Genomic DNA, 21,077 nt, shown 5'->3' on the forward strand with positions numbered 1-21,077 from the left:
ATTTATAGAGTAAAATCACATACCACACTGTAGTAAATTATGCAGAAACTGATTTTCCTTATGCTTTTTCAAAAGGTAGATGCTCATCTTTTTCATATGATCTATAGAAATAGCTGGAACTGTGTCTTAACCTTTCAGAGTAACAGTTGGACAGAAGGAAAAGAGAAAGCTACTTTACTATGGAACTCGAGATCCAGTCCTACATATAGTTACCTGCAATTTTTTTTCACCAAACACCATTACATTTATATCTAAATATAATATTTCACAACACACATTCTTTCTTTCCTTGTTATTTGTATGTTTATGGAAGATGTTTAATTATCTTTCTTCAAGGAAAGAAGTGTGTGCGTATATATATATGACAGAAGTTATGCTGCTGACTATAATTTCACATATTCAGAAGATTGCACAATTTGGACAATATACATTGTAGGTTTTTTTTAAATTTCAGGTTTCAAAGCAATTCTCCTCAAAATTACATATATTATTCTCACAAGAAGTAGAACAATGGGAAACATTGTATAAAAATTATGTACATTTAATAACATATTTCTTTCTGACATGACATAGCTACATATAAAACTTTTTTTAAAAGCAGCAGCAAGGTACCAAAAAAACTCACACATAGTCATTTAATCTGTAACCACTGTGTGAAGCAGAAGTTAGTGATGAAGTATGGTTTGCCTTGTAGGCCACGGGTGGTCGGTAGGCTGGAGCTGCCCTTGTACTCCTTGGCTGAGGGTGGTAGTTTATGTTGTTGGCTGTACGTTGGCATGAAGTACAAAGGATAACTCCACCAATTATACTCAGTGAAGCACAGACAAAGCCAAGGTAAAGGGCTTGCCCAATCTCATATTTCATCCCATTGGGCAGCAAAGGATTGTAGAAATCAGTGACAACATCATTGGTTGACCAAGAAACAGGGATGAGGCATATGAGCCCAGCCAGTATGAAAAGGACTCCACCCAAGACGGCAAATACATTCTTGGCAGAGGACCCTTTGGCACATCGGGTGCACTTCATGCCAATCACAGCAACTATGCACGCCAGCGCTGAAAGAACACAGGAAATCACCATCATGGCACGGGCTGCTTGAAGGTCACGAGGCAAAGCGAGTGGCGAGCGGTGGAGTTGGCACTGGTAGATCCCAGTGCTGTGCCAAACACATTCCATCCAGAGACCCTTCACGTACGCCACGGCTGTGATGATGTTGGTCCCCACATGTGCCGTTCTCCACCAGTGAGGCAGGATGGTAGCAGTGATGGTCCCAGCTAGACCAAGAAGACTCAGGAAGAAGCCAAGTAACTGAACAGCCATGCTAGCCATGTTAATGTTTGTCCTGGTTTAATACTGTATCTTTTCTGGGGCGCCTTCTGAAAACACAGCCTTTCCGGGGAGATATATGGCAGGTTTGCTTTGACACCTTCTGGATGCCTAATAAAGAAGTAATTGCGGAACAAGAAGTTAAACATTATATGAGTGCATTACTCCGGTGACCAGTAAGGTGCATTCCAGAGGCAGTTAGTGTGATTATTAGCATAATTAACCCCCTTTAATGCACTCTGTGAAAATGGTGGGGAAATAATTGCTTCTTGTTGTTTCAACCAGCTCTTGTCTACTCCAAGGGAAAGGACAATGCAAACAAATTGTAGCACTGAAGAGAATGCTTCAAAACCATTATTTTTTGTATTATCAGCAAGTTGTTTAAAATACTTATTTCTTTTTAAGAACAACAACAACAAATGATTAGAACAGTTGCAAGTGTTAATTCATGAAACAGGATGGGGGATTTATAAAATAGTTGCCAGAAAGCTACTTTGCAAAAGGTCATAGTGGGATTACCAAAACAATAATGCTATGTTTGCTCAAACTAAAAAACAGCCAAACGATTTAAAAAATAAAATACCAAAAACCTCAAGAAGAGGGTAACAAGCAGTAGAGTTAAAGTCGCCTTTTCTGCTTGCCAGTTTTTCCTGAGGTGGTGGTGTTTTAATAAAGGATCTTGAAGGGGAATAACTCTCATTAGCCCTTGTGGGAACTCAGGTTGTGGCTTTCATCTAGATGACAACATGTGAAACCAGATGTGTGTGTTCGGAGGGGTGGTACCTTCTCATTTACAGAAAACATCCCATAATAAATTCAAGCTGTAATGTCATAAAAGACAGAGAGTCCCTTCCACCTGTGTAAATCTTAGTTTCAGCAGTTTCTGCTAATAGTTGCTTTGCAAGGTGCCTGCTAAAGCTAAACATGCATGTGTGTGAGCAGGCACAGACAAACCCATGAATGTATCAAAGACCTTAAGGCTTCTCTCCTAGAGCCGTTTCTAAATCCACATCCAAGATTAAAGTGAATTTAAAAACAGTGTAGTTAGAATCTGCAACCTTTATTCTCTCTTTCATAGTTTCCCTCTGTTTAGAGGGCACCTAGACTGCTGTTTCAAAATCCACATCCAAGACTAAAGTAAATTAAAGAACATTGTAGTCATGATCTACAACCTTTGTTGGGGTTGTTGTGTGTTTTTCAGGATGTATGGCCATGTTCCAGAAGTATTCATTTCTGACGTTTCACCCACATTTATGGCAGGCATCCTCAGAGGTTGTGAAGTTTAGGTATATATGCCCATCACAACCTCTGAGGATGCCCGCCACAGATGTGGGTGAAACGTCAGAAGTGAATACTTCTGGAACATGGCCATACAGCCTGAAAAATACACAACAACCCCAACAAAGGTTGTAGATCATGACTACAATGTTCTTTAATTTACTTTAGTCTTGGATGTGGATTTTGAAACAGCAATCTAGGTGCCCTCTAAACAGAGGTCATACAACCCGGAAAATAATAATAATAATAATAAAACTTTATTTATACCCCGCCACCATCTCCCCAACGGGGACTCGGGGCGGCTAACATGGGGCCATGCCCAGAGCAATACAATATAACAAAATATAAAACAACATAACATAGCACCATTAAAAATACAATAAATGCATCAACATCAAGAAATCAAAAAAACAGTAAAACAAGGGCAGGCCACGTGAACACAAAGATAAAACCTGGAGTGAGAGGGACATAGGGGTACTCCACTGCGGGCAGGGACATATGGAAGTGGGGTAATCTAGAGGATAGATGTTCGGGGTGGGAGTAACACAGAAATAACAGAAGTTACTCACCAAAGGCACAGCGGAAGAGCCATGTTTTCAAGTATTTCCTAAAAGCTAACAGCGTGGGAGCTTGCCTAATTTCAGTAGGTAGTGAGTTCCACAATCGGGGGGGCACAGCAGAAAAGGCCCTCTCCCTTGTACTCACAAGGCGGGCCTGGGATAAAGACAGTGGTGCTAAAAGGGCCTCCCCGGATGATCGTAAAGATCGGGCAGGTTTATGAAAGGAAATACGGTCACGGAGGTAGGTGGGTCCCAAACCGTTTAGGGCTTTATAGATTATAGTCTGCACCTTGAATTGGGACCGGAAAATGAACGGCAGCCAGTGGAGCTCCTTAAACAGGGGAGTGGATCTCTCCCTGTAACTTAATCTGGCTGCCAAGCGTTGGACCAATTGTAATTTCCGGGCCGTCTTCAAGGGAAGCCCCACGTAGAGCGCATTACAGTAGTCCAGTCTAGAGGTAACTAAGGCATGGACCACCGTGGTCAAATCAGACTTCACGAGGTATGGTCGCAGTTGGCGCACAAGTTTGAGTTGTGCGAAAGCCCTCCCGGCCACTGCCGACACCTGTGCTTCAAGCGTCAACGCTGAATCCAGGAGGACCCCCAAACTGCGGACCTGTGGTTTCAGGGGGAGTGTAACCCCGTCCAGCACAGGTTGCCACCCAATACACAACCCCCTGTGATTCTGGCATGAAAGTCTTTGACAACACATCAACAACCTTTATTCTCCCTTTCATAGTTGCCTCTGTTTTGACGTCATCTAGGTTATAAATGGACACTTCATTTAAAGATGCATAGAATCTATAAGCAAAACAAGCTTTTCTATTAGTGTATCATTTTATTTAAAATACATAACTACCTGTCTAACCCTATATTTAAGACCAGAGTGTGTGGTTTGTGGCTCATCAGATTACATGAGCTTCTACCATCACCTATGCTAGTTATGGTTTATAGATGTGATCCAACAATATCTAGATCAGTGGTTCTCAACCTGTGGGTCCGCAGGTGTTTTGGCCAACAACTCCCAGAAATCCCAACCAGTTTACCAGCTGTTAGGATTTCTGAGAGTTAGTTGAAGGCCAAAACATCTGGGGACCCACAGGTTCAGAACTACAGATCTAGATAATCACAGCTTCCCATTCCCAATATAATCAATAAGCTTTTTAAAAAACAAGGACCATTGGACAATATTATTCACTAGCTATGGGCATGGTTGATCCAAGCAGACTGAAAATGTATATTTCAGTTCAGGGAAGTTTAGTTAGAGGCATAGCTGAACACAGCTTGCTGTTTCACATACCCCCACCCACCCAGCCATCCAGACAAATCTTCAGTCTGTATTACTGTCTACATAATTATTTTCAACATAATCTGTACATAATTCAATTTATTAATGACAGAATGTTAGCAGGTTAGATGCTCACCTAGAATCATGCTCAACTGTTCACTTAAGAGCAAATCTCTGTATGTCATTTGCTGGAAAAATTAAGAGGGAAACTGAAGTTGCATTGATTTTCTGCGGTCAATCACCCTATGAACTGTTGGTTGGCCACTTTGCAAACAGAATGTCTGCCTGGACAGGCCTTTGGTGTGACACACAATTTTTCTCCTATTCTTACAATGTTGCATTGTATACTGCAAAATACAATGCCCGGAAATACTGCAAAATAAAATGTCCAGGAAGGATCCTAAGGTCCGCGTATACCAGGGCTTCTTAAACTTTTTCCACCCAGGAAATTTTTACACAATCCTGGGTATACAGGTATATATAAAATAGGTATACAAATCAACCATTTACTGATAATAAAATTATTTTAAAACAATTCTTTGGTATACATATGATATTTACCATGTATTAAAGATTAAAGCCAATTTGCATATTAATGAGATGTGTATGCTTGTTTATTTTTACATAAAGTATTAAAACTTGGCTGAATATTTGATACTGCAGGACATAGAGCACCTTAAACATTTTCCCATGCAATGCTGGCATGCCTGGTTTACAGCCTCAAGTGGCAGAAAATGCTCTGTTGGCTCTTACTTTTTAACAGAAATGGGGAGCACAATGGGGTCTTTGGGGTGTCCATGCCTCAAACTTAAAAGGTCTCAGGTGGCAGAGTGTGCCTTCAAAAATACTATTAATTACAGGGTTAATCACACATGTATACTCATTAATTTTCCCATATTTCTACCATTTTCAACATCTGTATCCCTGTTTTCTTTTCATCAATGGATTCAATTTCAAAAGCTGCTTCTCTGTAACCTTAAACAGGCTTACTAGGGATTAGGCTTTACTGGACAAGCAAAGAGTCACCTCTGAGAAAACATTCAAAGGAGTGGATTTCGTTATTCTCCGAATGGATCCAGCCAGTAGAGTTAACCAAAGCCTAACATCAGGAGGATAGCAGGATTCAATATATTGCAGAATACAGTACATGAAATATATATTAAGAGACATAGGTAATATTATTAAGAATTTTCAACTGGTGTGAGATAATGAGCATTCTATGCTATGTGTGGGAGGTTTCTATAGCCACATATAGAATTAATTTTATCAGTGAGATATTATTAAATAAATATTTGGATGCTATCAAATAAAATGTAAAACATATATTCAAAATAATGAAAAGCATGAAATCAAAAATGAAAAATTAAAATTCGTATAAACCAATCAAACCAGGCCGGGTGGTGGCGCAGGCTGGTTAGCAGCCAGCTGCAACAAATCACTCTGACCAAGAGGTCATGAGTTCGAGGCCAGCCCGTGCCTGCGTCTGTCTCTGTCTCTGTTCTATGTTATGGCATTGAATGTTTGCCTTATATGTGTGCAATGTGATCCGCCCTGAGGGCGGAATATAAATACTGTAAATAATAAATAAATAAATAAATAAACTCTTGGAATTAAAATCGGTTACACAGCTCCTTCTGTTGCATCTGAAGAAGTGGGCCCAGATGCATCTACACTGTGGCTGTAATGCAGTTTGACACTACTTTAATTGCCATGGCTTAATGCTATGGGATCATGGGAGTTATAACTTTACAAGTCTTTAGTTGTCCAAGAGTGCTTTAGCCTCACCAAAATACAACTCCCAGGACTCCATAGTATTGAGCCAAGGCAGTTAGAGACGCCAAACTGCATTAATTCTACAGTGTAGATATATATAAGTACAAAAAAACTATGCTACCAGCTTTGCTCCTCCAGTTAGTTTCTAGGGTGCTACAAAAAACCCAGCATACCGATATCTCTAATCAGAAATTGTTGCTTTTCTGGTTTTCTTAAGCTACTCACTTTAACAGGAAAGAGGGAAAGCTTCTGAATCACAAACTTGTTAGATCCTGGAAGATAAACTTCAATTTCTTGGTGGTTTCGAATGTATTTTATTGGGGTTTTAAGTAGTGTTTCACAGTATGTGCTAATATTTATGGTTTAAACTTGTTTTAAATTTTTATATTGTATGGTGGCACAACGGGTTAAACTGCTGAGCTGCTAAACTTGCTTACCGAAAGACCGATTGTTCAGATCCAGGGAGCAGGGTGAGCTCCTACTGCTAGCCCCAGCTTCTGCCAACCTAGCAGTTTGAAAACATGCAAATGTGAGTAGATCAATAGGTACTGCTCTGGTGGGCAGGTAACAGCACTCCATGCATTTATGCTGGCCACATGACATTGGAGGTGTCTACGGACAACTCCGGCTCTTCAGTTTAGAAATTGAGATGAGCACCAACCCTCAGAGTCAGACACGACTAGACAATGTCAGGGGAAAACCTTTACCTACCTTTACTATGTTTATAAAGGCTGTAAGCTGCCTTGGACACTTGTTTGTGGAAAGTTGGGGCATACATTTCATAATAAATAAATAAATAAATTCTCCTTGGCTATCTAGTTTTTCATATAGCCTAGAAATGAGAGAAGTGTTGTTCCCAATATCTGGAATATGACTTACATTTCAGTAATAGTGAGCCAATGCAGTTGCAACACTGATAAAGAATCTATCTTGTTCTTGGATGTCCTGAAATCCTCTTTACTGCATCATTGCATCCATCAAATCAAAGGCAGTCAAGGTGGTACATTGATCCCTTTTCATTAGCTGGCACAAATATTTTTCTTTCTGAAATTGGGTTAGTCTTCACTCACCATTCTGTGTTTAACGGGGCAGTTAGAACTGGCTGGGTTCTAGTACCTGGTATTTTTGTATTAAAACAATTTTACCTTAAAACTGGGAACACTAAAAGCTTTCACACTAAAACCATAATTTAATAACCATTTTGAAAAGTTATGCAGCCAAGATTTTTCTAAGCTTTTAACTCTTGTTCATTTAGGCATTTCTTAGGAAGCCTGGCTTCCTTCATATGACCTAACTTAAACTACTAATGTATTTAAATAGCCTACAGTGAATTACATTTCATAAATGCTATGGTTTGAGTGTTGGGCTATGGTTCTGGAGAGCAGAGTCTAAATCTCCGCTCAGCCATGAAATCCAATGACATACCTTAGGCAAGTCACACTCTCTCCGGCCTAGAGAAAAGCAGGGGCAAATCCCCACTGACTAAAACTTCCCAAGAAAACCCCAAGTCATAAATGGCTTGAGTCATAACAACATAAATTAGTAGTTTTGAGTCAAACAATTGCCTGGTTTGTCTTTGTAATTCAGGCTTTGTCTTTTAATTTAGCATCCTTAATGCATTTTAGGTTTCTGAGAAATTATATTTTCTAATTGTCTTGTAATCAAACCTCTTACATGGATATTTTGTGCAACTGCTGCTGCGAAAGCAATACTTGGACACATCAGACCAAATAAATTACTCTTCATGGAACTTTAAATGGGCTTCTTTTTATTTGTACTGTGGTCTTCCATCTTTTCTTGAACTAAGAAGAAGCTTATTTAAACAGATTGGATGCATTCCCGATTCTTAGACTCCATCAAGGAAGCTGTGCTCCTGAATTTGCAAGACCCGAGAAGAGCCAATGATCACAGGCTGACTCAGAGGTCTCTTTTTCATAGAAGCACTATAAATGGAAGCCAACTTGATGGTAATTTAACAACAAATTCTTAATATTAATCATTTAACTGTTTTCATACACAGAATGAAAGCTTTCACTGTAAACTCAGCAAATCCTTTGCTTTTCCTTGTTAAACATTTCATAGGTTTTTCTCCTTGCCCATTTTGCAAACATGTTTTTCAAATATTTAAATCCATGAAGCCTCTTACCTGGCCACTCTTCTTCTCATGTCACAACATGGGCCCATTCCATACAGTGGTTCAAGACAGATTTAGTTATTCTCAGAGCAAGCCCATTGAAATCAATGGCACTTAATCTAGTAAACAGTAATTGGACTAATGTAAATCACACTGGTTTACAGTGTTAAATCAACACCTCTTCTTTTATCCTGCTGTTGAGAATGAAAAGCAGTGAAGCACCTAATACTTTTACAATTATTGTATAGCAAAATCTGATAATCTCTCCTTATAAAAAGCAGGACATTGTTTACATGAATGAGAGGATTTGTTAAGTATGTAACTGTGCTGTAGCCACTTGGTTGCAATTTCACAAAAACAACAACAAGGGCACAACACTGCCCCACAGTGTGCCTGCTTAGCAATGGCCACAATATAGGAGTAGCTGCAAAGCAATTCTAACATTGATCTAAGCAATCACTACATGAAAGTAGAGCTTCAAGCAGAGATAATTCATACATTTATTCCAAGAGCTCATGTCATTCTTGCCTCTGTTACAAATCTGAATTATATTTACTACTTCTTGTTTTAAGTTCTAGTGTACACCATGTTTCAGAATTAGCATCCAAAACTATATGTGTACAATATAGTTGCTGCAGGTGTACATTGATTAATAAATTAGATTATTTCTCTGTGTTGCTACTTTTGGTATCATAGGCAGGTAATACATGCAAAGAATGAGAACAGGTAGCTAGCTACATCACACACGCACAAATGAAAATGAGCATTCAACATGTTACAGCAGTCATTAAAAACTGGAACAAGTATAAGTAGAACTGTGTTTTTTCCTTACTGCCTTGAGCCACCTTGAGTCTTCATATCAGAAGAAATTAAGTAAAGAATAAAATAATAAATAATATGTCACATGGCACATCCATCCTTTTGACGAACACTAGAGATTGACAGGCTAAACCAGTAATCCTAGCCACAATGAGATAAAATGTGATATGTCAAGGGGAAAAATATATTTATTATCACCATTTATTATTGCATCATTATTTCATGTGAGCTGAAAATCTCACCCCCATTTAGTGATGGTTTTATTTGCTATGTGGTATATTTTTGTGTAATAGAAGCACAGTAGCATCTACATATTTCAAAAAACATTCCATTTTGAATGGCAATATAGAGCGTCCTGAAACACAATACTGATCTTTCATCACATTTCCGTATTGTTAGAAATTCAGGGGAACTTTCTAATTCAGGCTTTTCTACTTTTGGTTCCACGGCCTCCCAGAGATGTCTCTTCCTTACAAAGGAAGAACAAGTACACATGGTACCCATATTCCACAGTTAGGCACATCGAAGTCTGGTTAAAATCAATGTTGGGATGCAGTTTCTAGATTTATACGTTTTGTATGATATTATGTTTCTACTATTTGTATCAACTATTGGTTGCCACCTCTACCAGTGCATCTTTTGTACCCATTAGTGAACTTAAACACATTTGAATATACACACATTTATTATTTATAAATAGCGATATGATTATTTCCAGTTAGTAACCCCTAAGAAATGAGCTGACTTACCCAAACTTACACAAGAAGCTTAAGGGAGACCCGGGGTTCTCTTTATGTGTCCTCCACCAATGCCTTATCTGCCAGATCATCCTTGTTGACTTTCAGTCCCAATTCCTCTATGCTCCAGTTTCTTTCCCTGACCTTTAGTCATGTGCATTTGACACTGGTACCTTCCTCGTTTTAATTTCCCCTAATTAATTTAGCATCATGTCACACCTCTGGGCAGCCTATGTGATGTACAATCTCAGAGCTCATCTTAGGTGCTTGTGAGAAAGTCTTTCAAGGTCAGGCCTTAAGCTTCCTTGCTAATCCCACAGAGAAGAGAATATAAAAGCTAAATGAGATTTACGTCCATAGTCACAGGGACCAAGTTCCACGTTTAATGGAGGTCATGCTATTCAACGGCTAGGTAGAGGCTATTTTTAGAAATCATTAAGGTGTTATTTTTACATTCTAGCTATTGAGGTTTTTCTAATTTGGGAAACTGGTACTAATAACCTCACTTGTTTGACGTCATGTTTTCCACAGTCCCTTCCTATAGACCCTGCCAACTGCTACTGGCATTCCAGATAGCTTTTAACTACTGATGAATGACTTTTCACCTTCTACTTAATGGTGTCAAAATAACTGTAAATTAATACTTGTCTCTCAAAGAACATCAGCGCCTTGTAAAAGTATTGCTGTGTGCAAATTTCTTTATAGCCACCCACATTCCCAACATGGCTGCCAGAATTACTGCAGTGTTGTGGTATTCATGAGTAAAGGGATAATGCTACTAAGGAAATTAATCAGAGTTAAATATATGATAGATTTACACAGGCTATTTGGAACAGATAAAGAGCAAATTGATTTGTAGTGAACAACAGGGTCAGAACAAGACACCAGTTTCATATGATTATAACTGACTATTACATATGAGTTATAGTTTTTGAATGATTTTCATAACTTAATTGTATTGTTTGAAATGCTACACAAAGCAGATGGGTGACCAAAGACCAACAATTTACCCCATTCACAGTAATGATCCTGTATTTTAAATATATACATTATGCTCTAGACTGGTCCTAGAGCGACCCTTATGGTCAAATCCACTGTGGTGCTGCATGTTAGATAGAAATGGCACAGCATTTCTAGTCATATAAAAATACTGTTTGATTAACATATGAAATATTGATAGCACCTGGGTAATGAATGTCATGATGAAATACTTAAGGGAATGTGGTAATGGCTGATTCTTAACCATGTGAGGTGTATTGCAGGGGGGTTACAACAGTCATTGTCCCTTACTGATGACCTGTCAGCAGATGGCTATAAAAGGGAGATGCAAAGGTTCCATCTTTTTCTCTCCTATGTGACTCGTAAATATCTGTCTATTCTGTATGTGACTCTCTGAGGATCTGATCGTTTGTAAGGACAAGCCTGAAAGTGGATCTGCCTATCCTGATTGTACATTTGTATAAATTGCAATGGTGAAGATTAAAACCTCTGAATATTTTGGATGAAAACCTGAATGCATGAGTTTACTAAACAGTGTAGATAAGGTCAGATGCTTGCAGTTGGAACTCTGCTGATATACAGGCTGAAGTGTGTGTTTTGTTTTTTTTTTGCTATGAAAGGACTCTACTATATTTTGCTTGCTTCTGGGACACTTGCTATCCAGAGTACAGAGGTTCAGGGAGGTTGTGAATTGGAAACTATAAATCATTTAATGAACATATTTCGTGACACCGCGTTGGCAACCTGATAGTCCAGATGGGCTGAGACCGCATTTATTCTGCCAGGACATCACTGCATCCACCATGTTTACCACTGCTGCTCTCCAGCGGCTAGAAAGTTTGATATGAGTATCTATTCCTCAACTTTCACATCTGCTAATGTTGTGGGAATTGCTCACATAGGCATTTCATTCTGATACCGGCAGACATGACCATGTTGGCCAGGCGCTTGCTCAGAGCTCTGTGGCCGAAGACACCGGTGACACGGGGACACATTATCTCATTCACAATCGTGATGGTGGCAGTTTCCATTTGGACAAAGGACCCAATCCTGTTGTCCAGAATTCTGCGAAGCCCCAGGATGGTCTCTGGATGTTAGTGTCTTCTTCTACCTTTGCAAATATCAAAGCTCCTCCCCCACTGTTCCTCTACAGCCATTCAAAGGCTGCTGGAGAGTAAGGAAGATTGCAGAACCATTTGGCTGTGTCCCTGTATCCAGGCACAGAATGATCATATCATCCACTGAGACTCTGGTGGATGTGAACAGATAATGACTGGTGATGGAGACTCATACGCTTCTCCAATTATTCCTCCAACCAGTCACTATCAGCCATTAAATGTGAGGATGCTGCAATGGTGAGACCATGGTGGGATTTCAGTGGAGAGATGTAGCATAATTCCATCTCCAACTATTGCAGTACACTGTGCCATGTAGGATCTTATACACTTTTTGACAAATATATTGTGTAACAAGCCTCCAACTTCCCATGAAGCATAGCAAAGATTCCCTGCTCCTAATTGCTATTCCCAACTCCCACGATTCCTTCATAGAATCATAGATTTGGAAAAGACCACAAGGGTCGTCCAGTCCAACCCCATACCCTGCAGGAAAATACAATCAAAGCACTCCCAACAGATGGCCATCCAGAAAAGTGGAATGTGCTCTAAGGCAGCACATTCCACTTTTAAACAGCTTTGACCATCAGGAAGTTCTTCCTGATGTTTAGATGGTCTCTCTTTAAAAGTAAATTAATATCTTGCTTGATGTCTTTCTATTTCTTTGTTTGTCAAAATGTCACATTTATGTGTATTTGTTCTTTAAAAAACAATAATAGTTTACATTAGGAATTGCCAGAATTTGGAGTTATGAGACATTTTGTACATACCTGGACATTTTAATAATACAGAAATACTACACTCATTTTGTCATAACTTTTTATTTTTAATATTCAAGTGAAAGTATGATAGAAAAGAAATTTATTCTGAGTGTATGAGCTTTCTGCAGAAACAAAGTAAGCAATACTCTTCTTACTCGAAAACAAGCTCATTTTCATTGAGGGGCACATGAGCCATAAGATTACTTTCAAAGGGCTGCTGAATCCATAGTTGTCAGTACTCTTTAGTTTTTAACCCTATATGTCAGGTGACAACCCCGCATTACTCTTGATTATCTGTTATGCAGACTGGGAATAATGGAAACTGAATCCAATAGCACTTGTGGCTGTGAGGTTAGTGAAATCAGACATCATATCCACAAGCATTGTATCTACATTCAAACCCCACTCTCCTGAACAAACTGCAGCCTTCCGAATGTTACCGTATCAAAACTCCCATCAGGTCTTGTCATGATGTCTAATGATGAAGAACACAGGAATTGTAGGCCAGCATCTGGAGCACAACATAAAATGACATGGTGGGCTGGATTTGGCCCATGGGTATTGAGTTTGACACAAAGCTCTAGAAACAGAAAAATGAAGAAAAGTGGCAATTCCACTTAGAGAATTGCTGGATTTGCTTCATCTATTTTCCATCCACCACACAAATATTTAATGAAAACAGTTAGGAAAGTCAGCAGAATATTTTAAATTTTCCACACTTTGAATAAAATGTATCCATCATGTGAGCCAAGTATTGTTAAGTGACAGAAAACACTGTGGGGGTGGATGGTTAACTTTCACTGATGGTGTGCTATGCGGTGTGTGTATATGAATAAAGACGCACATTTTGAGGAGCATTTTACCTAGTTAAAGGGAACAAAGGATCACGCAAATATCCAGAATGTTGACCAGAGCAATTATTTTCCTAAGGGATTACAAACATCAGACAGGCTTTCATTTCACAGCTGGGAAGAAGCCAATTTACCTCTAGTCCTTTCAGAGCAGATGGGATTAAGTAGCGCCACCATCCCATTATCAGATGTGTCTAATAGTTTGTCTGCTTTTCACATGGTTTTTTGGTAAAGATCTTATGAGATTTAAAAGAAGAAAAAGAAAATCCACAGAGTGGTTTTGCTCATGACAGCATTATGCTTGAGTATGAGAAACGAAAGCATGCAACTGATAACTAGATGCCAAGAATGTGGCTGGACAAAGGGCTGCCGAGCACAGATGGCTACTATATTTCCTATCGCTCAAGATCTAATTGTGTTGAACTGTGACCAAAAAAAGAAATCGATGGGTTGCTATGACTTCAATTATTTCAGATTTCTAACATTTGCCTTCAAAATTCTAGAATCTAGACCAACAGCACCACTTGCAGATTGCTCATATTTTATTAGATAATATGTAATTAATTTTATATTATTGCCTTGTATGTTAAGGATGATGGTGATTATTTAATTTCTTGCTCACCCCTTTTCAAAGCTAGAGACAGATTTTTTTTATCATGTCAGATGTGACTTAAGAACATACTACAAGTCACCTCTGGTGTGGAGCCCCTTGTGACGCAGTGGGTTAAAGTCACAACTGCTGACTTGAAAGTTGGGTTGCTGACCTGAAGGTTGCCAGTTCGAATCCAACCCAGGGAGAGCGTGGATGAGCTCCCTTTATCAGCTCCAGCTCCATGCGGGGACATGAGAGAAGCCTCCCACAAGGATGGTAAAAACATTAAAACATCCAGGTGTCCCCTGGGCAACGTTCTGGCAGACAACCAATTCTCTCACACCAGAAGCAACTTGCAGTTTCTCAAATCACTCCTGACACAACTCCCCCCCCCTTTCTGGTCAGAGAATTGACCGTAAACAAAATTTAAAAAATTGGCATTATGCTAAATGTCCTTTGACCAGAAGCTGGAGTGCCTCTGATGTGGCTGTAAGAAGGTCCTCCATTGTGCATGTGGCAGGGCTCAGGTTGCATTGTAGTAGGTGGTCTGTGGTCTACTCTTCTCCACACTCGCATGTCGTGGATTCCACTTTGTGGCCCCATTTCTTAAGGTTGGCTCTGCATCTCGTGGCACAGGGGATGCCCGAATATGTTGCTGGGAGGCTTCTCTCATGTCCATGGAAGCTAGAGCTGACAGATGGGTGCTCACCCCATCTCGCGGATTTAAACCGGCAACCTTCAGGTCAGCAACCCAACCTTCAGGTCTGCAGTTCAGCCAGCACAAGAGTTTAACCCATTGCATCACTGCAGCTGCTTTAGAAACAGATTACAGCATAATTATAATACAACAGATAGAAACCACTCAAAACTCATAGACACACAAACCAATAAAATACGAACTTAGAATATATAGTTTAAAGTTAATTAGTAGGCCTGGCAGAAGAGATAAGTTTTTAATTCTGCTTAACCTTCTGACATTCCATAATTGAGAGATCTCTCCTAGTGTGACAGACCAATGAGGTACGAAGAAACCTTATTACTTAATTCACTTTTGAAATATGGAGCAAATTGAGAACATATTGCATGGGTAATTACTAGACACAAAATATTGGAAATAATATTCTGGAATATGAAGAAATCTATTAACAAGTCATAATTTTCACTCAAACCCATCAGTCCAAGAAAATATTTGTATAAGGGTAAGATTTGACATTGCAAAGACAGGAAAATGTTTATGTCAGAAAACATGGAGAACCACTTCTATTTAGTACAGTCAACAATACCAAATTAATGAACCAAGAGTCTGATTTAATATTCATTGCAATCATATATTGTATTATTTATCTGGTCTACAGCTTTCTCAAGGGACCCCCAATGGCACAGTGTGTTAAAGCGCTGAGCTGCTGAACTTGTGGACCAAAAGATTGCAGCTTCAAATCCGGGGAGCGGAATGAGCACAGACTGTTAGCCCCAACTTCTGCCAACCTAGCAGTCCGAAAACATGCAAATGTGAGTAGATCAATAGGTACTGCTCCGGCGGGGAGGTAATGGCACTCCATGCAGTCATGCCGGCCACATGACCTTGGAGGTGTCTACGGACAATGCCAACTCTTCGGCTTAGAAATGGAGATGAGCACCAACCCCCAGAGTCAGACATGACTGGACTTAACGTCAGGGGAAAACTTTACCTTTATCTTTACAGCTTTCCCAAGTTGACAATGACTGCCCTGGTTAAACCTCAGCCATCTCACTTTTTTCAATTGCTTTTAAAATGTCCCAGTTTCCTTCTCATTTTCTCATTTCCCCCTTTGTCCTCAGTTTTCTTCAGTTGGTAAAGCAAATTGCTGCAGCCTCTCCCTGTTTGTGTGTTCTCATTAATAACTTTTGCCATCTTGGCACATTCTGACATTGCGTAGCCACACTTCTGAATTTTCAACTGTGAAATGTTGCTTTTAGCAAGAGGATAATAAGCAGAAATTTAGCTGAGAAAGTATTTCCAAAATCCAGATGGGAAAAAAAATCATTAGTCAAATTTTCTACCATTTTGTTGAAGAAAAAAGTTGGCAGACTCGTATATTGGCCCACAGCTGCCCTGGATGAGATTTTTTCCTTCAGAAATCCCATGTTTCCTGGGAAAGGTTCAAGAACTACCATTAGGATGGATGCATGTTGCTACCAAAAGGCAAGGGTTGGAAAGAGCCACTGTATAATAAAGTATGAGCAGATCCTTATCCTAATGCTGTTGAGAGTAGTTGGCAGAGAGCTTTCCTAAGTAGTACCTAAGCTTAGCAGTCTTCCAGAATCAGGGGCCCTTTGCAAACAAAGCATTGCTCTACCATTAAACTATATAAAGTGACTGTTTTTTAAAGGATTCCCTATTAGAAAAGTGCAGACAAGAAAAGAGTAAATGTGTTTTTAAAAGTACATTTAGCTACAGACTTTATATAGTCAGCCAAAATACACTGAGTTTTTCCAGACATTATAACACACTCTTGTTTGTTTCAGGCTTTCTGTCAAGAGTAGTGCCTACAGCTTCCCCAAAAGAGGAGTGAGGTCTGGGCACAGTGACCTAAATCCAAATGCTAGAGTCAACTAGTATAGCCCCATTGAATCTGTTGGAATTGGGTACGTGCTGTACAAATGTATATAGGTCCCATTGATTTGATGGATTGTACTGTTAGTGAAATAGATTTAGGCCCTCTTCCCATCATTCAACAGTCCGGGCTGCTGGCAAATGATCAGAAGATTTTTTAACTGAAATGGAAGAACTGTAGTCGAAGTCTCAGTTGGGATAAATCAGCATGCCCTTGTTCTGAAATAAGAAAACCATTGTTGAAGATGGACAATGTTAACTTACCTACATGGACAAATTAGCTGTTGTGCACCATTTACTCCAAGTGGTTAATGAATACTTAAACCTATTAGCAATTGGGTTCTCAACCACAATAATGTGGCTGCAGAGTTTCTCATCTATCTTAACAGATGCTATTGGTTGGGATTTCATGGGGGCTGAAAGGCATTTAACACCAGAGGGATCATACTGACAATCACAACTGTTATTTTATTTCAAGAAACTGAACCTGTAGAAATAAAAGCAGCTCCTTATAGCATAAGGAATGGGGTTCCTTGGAAAGCTCATTTGGTCTGAAGCTTGAACTAAAATGTGAAGCCAATTCAACACTCAAGGACATGGAAATAATCAGCTATCTTTAGTAGATTTGTGCAATCCAGGTAAACCATGATCCGTTTCAGTGTCCTGGATTTCAGTGGGGTCCTGAACCATTTTTTGGAAGCCTCCCAAATTCAGGAGGACAGAAATTCATTTTCAATCCAGGAAGCTGAAAGATTCATTTTCTGTCCAGCCGATTGGTGGCAGTGGGGAGGACTTCCCACAGGCTCCCCTTCCTGTCATTTTAGGAATAGGTTGTCCTTATATCCTTCTTTAAGACCTGGATTAAAAGCATCAAAGTTAAGATACCACTCTTTCTGCAATCCTTTCCCTTCTGTCTGTGGAGGAGACCAGGTTAATGCTTCGTTAAAGCTGTTTCTACTCTAGAGGAGCCAGGAGCTGCAGGTGCCCACTCTCTCTCCCTGGAGCAGACAGTTTTCCAAGGCATTCTAAGGAGGTTCCCAGAGAAGGAAGAGGGATCGACCTGGAGGTATCCTACACTGGGCTTCCTTTTAAAAGCCCTCTCTTCTTTCTTGATTTGGAGGCGCTGGAGTGATGTCTTTTTTCCTCTTGCACTTTTCCTTCTAACGGCTGCCTCCCTTCCCAAACTCCACAAGTAACTGAAAGTAGCCAGTTTTCGACAGCCACTGTCCTGTTGTGGCCAGTTTAAAAAATGGCAGTGAAGCCCATGCTGTTACTGGCTTCCGAACCTACCAAACAATTTGAAGGCAAGCATCCACAATGAATCTATGCACAAGCCTAATCTAGCTCTTTAGCCTTCTTCCTAACCCAGAAATTAATTAGACTTAAACATTTCTTTTTCCTAAACCTGAGACTCAAAATGACCCACAACAAGATTACAAAAATACAGAAAAAATTGATGAAGTATTTAATGCTTAAAGACAGTTAAAACAACTATTGTATTAGAACCAAGCACCAGTGTGATGTAGTGGCTTGAGCATTGAACTGGGGCTCTGGGAGACTAGGGTTCAAATCCCTCCTTTGGCCATGGAAACAGTTTCTTAGCCAGAGAGCAAGGCAAGGACAAACACAGTCTGAATAAATCTTGTTGAGAAAATCTTGTAATTTTAGGAAAAGACTCGAAGGTGCAAAACAGCAAGTATTGAAACGATTACGGATTTTTAAAAAAATTGAACCACATCAGACTTTTTAAAAAAGCCAGCTCCAGCTTGTTAAAAGTCCAGTAAAAAAAGAATAAACTTCCCCTTCTTTAAAATCATCAAAATTTCTTCAGCATCCTTTCAGACTTCCTACCCTTCTATGCCAAACTGGTCAAAACAGCTGGCACTTTGTGGGCCTTGAAGAAATGAATGTTGAAACAACTGTCACATTTTCCCTCTGTGCCATCAAAATCTCAGCTTGCTCTATAGCTTGCTTGCTATTTCTACAACTGATATTGGCTTTATAAGGTACTATCCTTTGCAAAAATTAGTTACACTATATGGTATGTGTTTTTCCCTAGTAACTACTGGTACATTGCAATCATGTTGATATCTTAATAAGGGACAACTTCACTATTTCTGAAATATAACTGGAATTTTTAATATACTTTTCTAGATACAGGGGTATGGCTACACTAAATGGTGGAAGAAGAACCTGGTGTGGTTTTGACTTGTGCTGATGCCTCCTGTTGTTACAAGGGTTAAAGTGATAAGGATGTAGTTATGGGGAGGGGATCTTTTATAATCAAAACCAGCAACTTGTGTGACATCCAGATATTGGACTTTATTGCATGAGGCAAACAAACCATGGCTGCAGCTTGATTGTCCCCTTTGGTGATGGTCCCTGCTGCATGCCATGTGCATCCTGCTGCCAGTCTTCCTCCTCCACAGCTTAGGGAGGAAAACCTGACAGTAGCTCCCAATCCTGCAACATTCCCATCATCTACCTTGCTGCGAAGGGTTCGTTATGCACCAATAATATGACATCAGGAAGGGTTTTTTTCCTCTCCATCCTCCCCCTTGCGATTCAAAAACTGCATGTTTCTCATTTATTTTATATTTCATAAATATATTTGCCACTTGTTTCTTTGTTTTTGAAAGCTAGAATGGTGAAATCCTCTAAAATAAAAACCATGTGTAACAGCAATAATACAAAAAGATACAGTTATGGATGTATGAGGGAAAATGCACATGGTAATTTGGCAAATTGGTGCCACTGAAGACAGATATGATGTGAAAGGTGCTTAACCTGGTATGTATATGCTATTAAAGATAGCATGACTTTAGTACAATAGTGGGTTCATGCAATAAAGGCTGTTGTTGATTTTTAAAGAAATTAAAAGTAACTATCTTAGTGCTCCAAAATGGGGTGCGCTTTACCATCAATGTTGCCTTAGGTTTGCATGTTTGAGAGGTGGGTTAATTGGCTTACTTTTAAGAGGAGGAGGAGGAGGAAGGACCTTAGCCCAAAGAGTTCTGCCCTCAGCCAGATGGCTGCTTATTGGTCTGATATTGGTGCCACTTTCCTTGCCAACCCCTGCCCTGATCCATAGAGCTACTAAAAAGGCTTATACAGACAAAACAACTTCCAGGTTGAAATAAAAACAAGATATTGTGCATGCAGAGGAAATTCTAAAAAAAAAAATCGAAGAAAACTTTTGTGGGAAAGAATTTTTCCAAAAAATTAAGTTTCAAAACAAGGGGGTGCACCTTAAATTCAGTGAAATACTGTATTTTTCAGAAAGGTTTTGGGAAAGGTTTATACTAGGAACAGCAGTTGTCTGGCCTATCAAATGTTGCTTAATGGAACTCCTATCAGCCTTAGTCAGCAGCCAAAAAGCGGTCCAAAATCCATGAATGTTGGGAGGGTATAAGTTCTCCTTCCCGGGTTTAATTCAATCAAGACTACCAGTGGGGATGTCCAGCAATTTCATGCCATCAATCATCTCACAGATGAAAAAGGGGACATATGTAGCCAAACAACAACAAAGTGGGGTTAAGATGATTGTGTTGTTAAGGAAGAGGAGGAACACACAAGCAAGCAAGGGGTGCAGTGGTTTACTTTTGTGAGAATGTACTGGGAAATGTAAGATTCTGCCTGTCCTCTCCACTCTCCCGTTTGCAGCAACTGAAGTAAGAGAAGAACAAATAGGGAAAGTAGGAAGAGAGAGACCTCTTAAAAGCAGCTGAAAAATCAGGGTAGCAGAATTAATCTGAATCGTCCCTACATATTTGGGATAGTTGAGGGAATGCCATCATACTATACACCAGGCATGGGCAAAAATTGGCTCTCCAGATGTTTTGGACTTCAACTCCCACAATTCCTAACAGCCTACTCTTAGGAATTGTGGGAGTTGAAGTCCAAAACACCTGGAGGGCCGATGTTTGCCCATGCCTGCCAGACTTTTTCAGTTTCCTCTGTGCTTCTCACAGAGGGAAATGTTATAGTGAAATCAGCTTTATTTTGGCTCCATAGTCTTTTTCCATTTGTTTTTAGTGCTCTCTGCAGGGACAGAATATATGCTAATATCGTCTGTTACCAATTCATTATTCTTTCCCAGAACATTTGTCAAGTGCTGCTTTTATATAACTACTTAAAACTTTCACAGCCTTATTACTGTCATAAAATAGTTATTTTATTCTTGATATTTTAGGCCCAGCTGTGGTGATTCAATCTAGAATCGTTTTTTTAGGGAGGGAAATACTCCAGCAG

The 21,077-nt window shown here is 39.6% G+C and overlaps 1 protein-coding gene across 1 annotated transcript; it reads right to left on the minus strand.

Annotated features, from left to right (window-relative positions):
- Nucleotides 1-426: 426 nt before the first annotated feature.
- Nucleotides 427-1,516, minus strand: cldn14 (claudin 14). Its single transcript, XM_016992475.2, has one exon. It carries the CDS (start codon nucleotides 1,327-1,329, stop codon nucleotides 622-624), a length of 708 nt encoding a protein of 235 aa, XP_016847964.1. The 5' UTR covers nucleotides 1,330-1,516; the 3' UTR covers nucleotides 427-621.
- Between the last annotated feature and the right edge of the window lie 19,561 nt (nucleotides 1,517-21,077).

Source organism: Anolis carolinensis, chromosome 3, assembly GCF_035594765.1.
Source record: "Anolis carolinensis isolate JA03-04 chromosome 3, rAnoCar3.1.pri, whole genome shotgun sequence".
Taxonomy (NCBI): Eukaryota; Metazoa; Chordata; class Lepidosauria; order Squamata; family Dactyloidae; genus Anolis; species Anolis carolinensis.

What these genes read in the sequence shown, in the direction of transcription:
- cldn14 (XM_016992475.2), bottom strand. Translation starts at nt 1,329, where the DNA reads ATGGCTAGCATGGCTGTTCAGTTACTTGGCTTCTTCCTGAGTCTTCTT.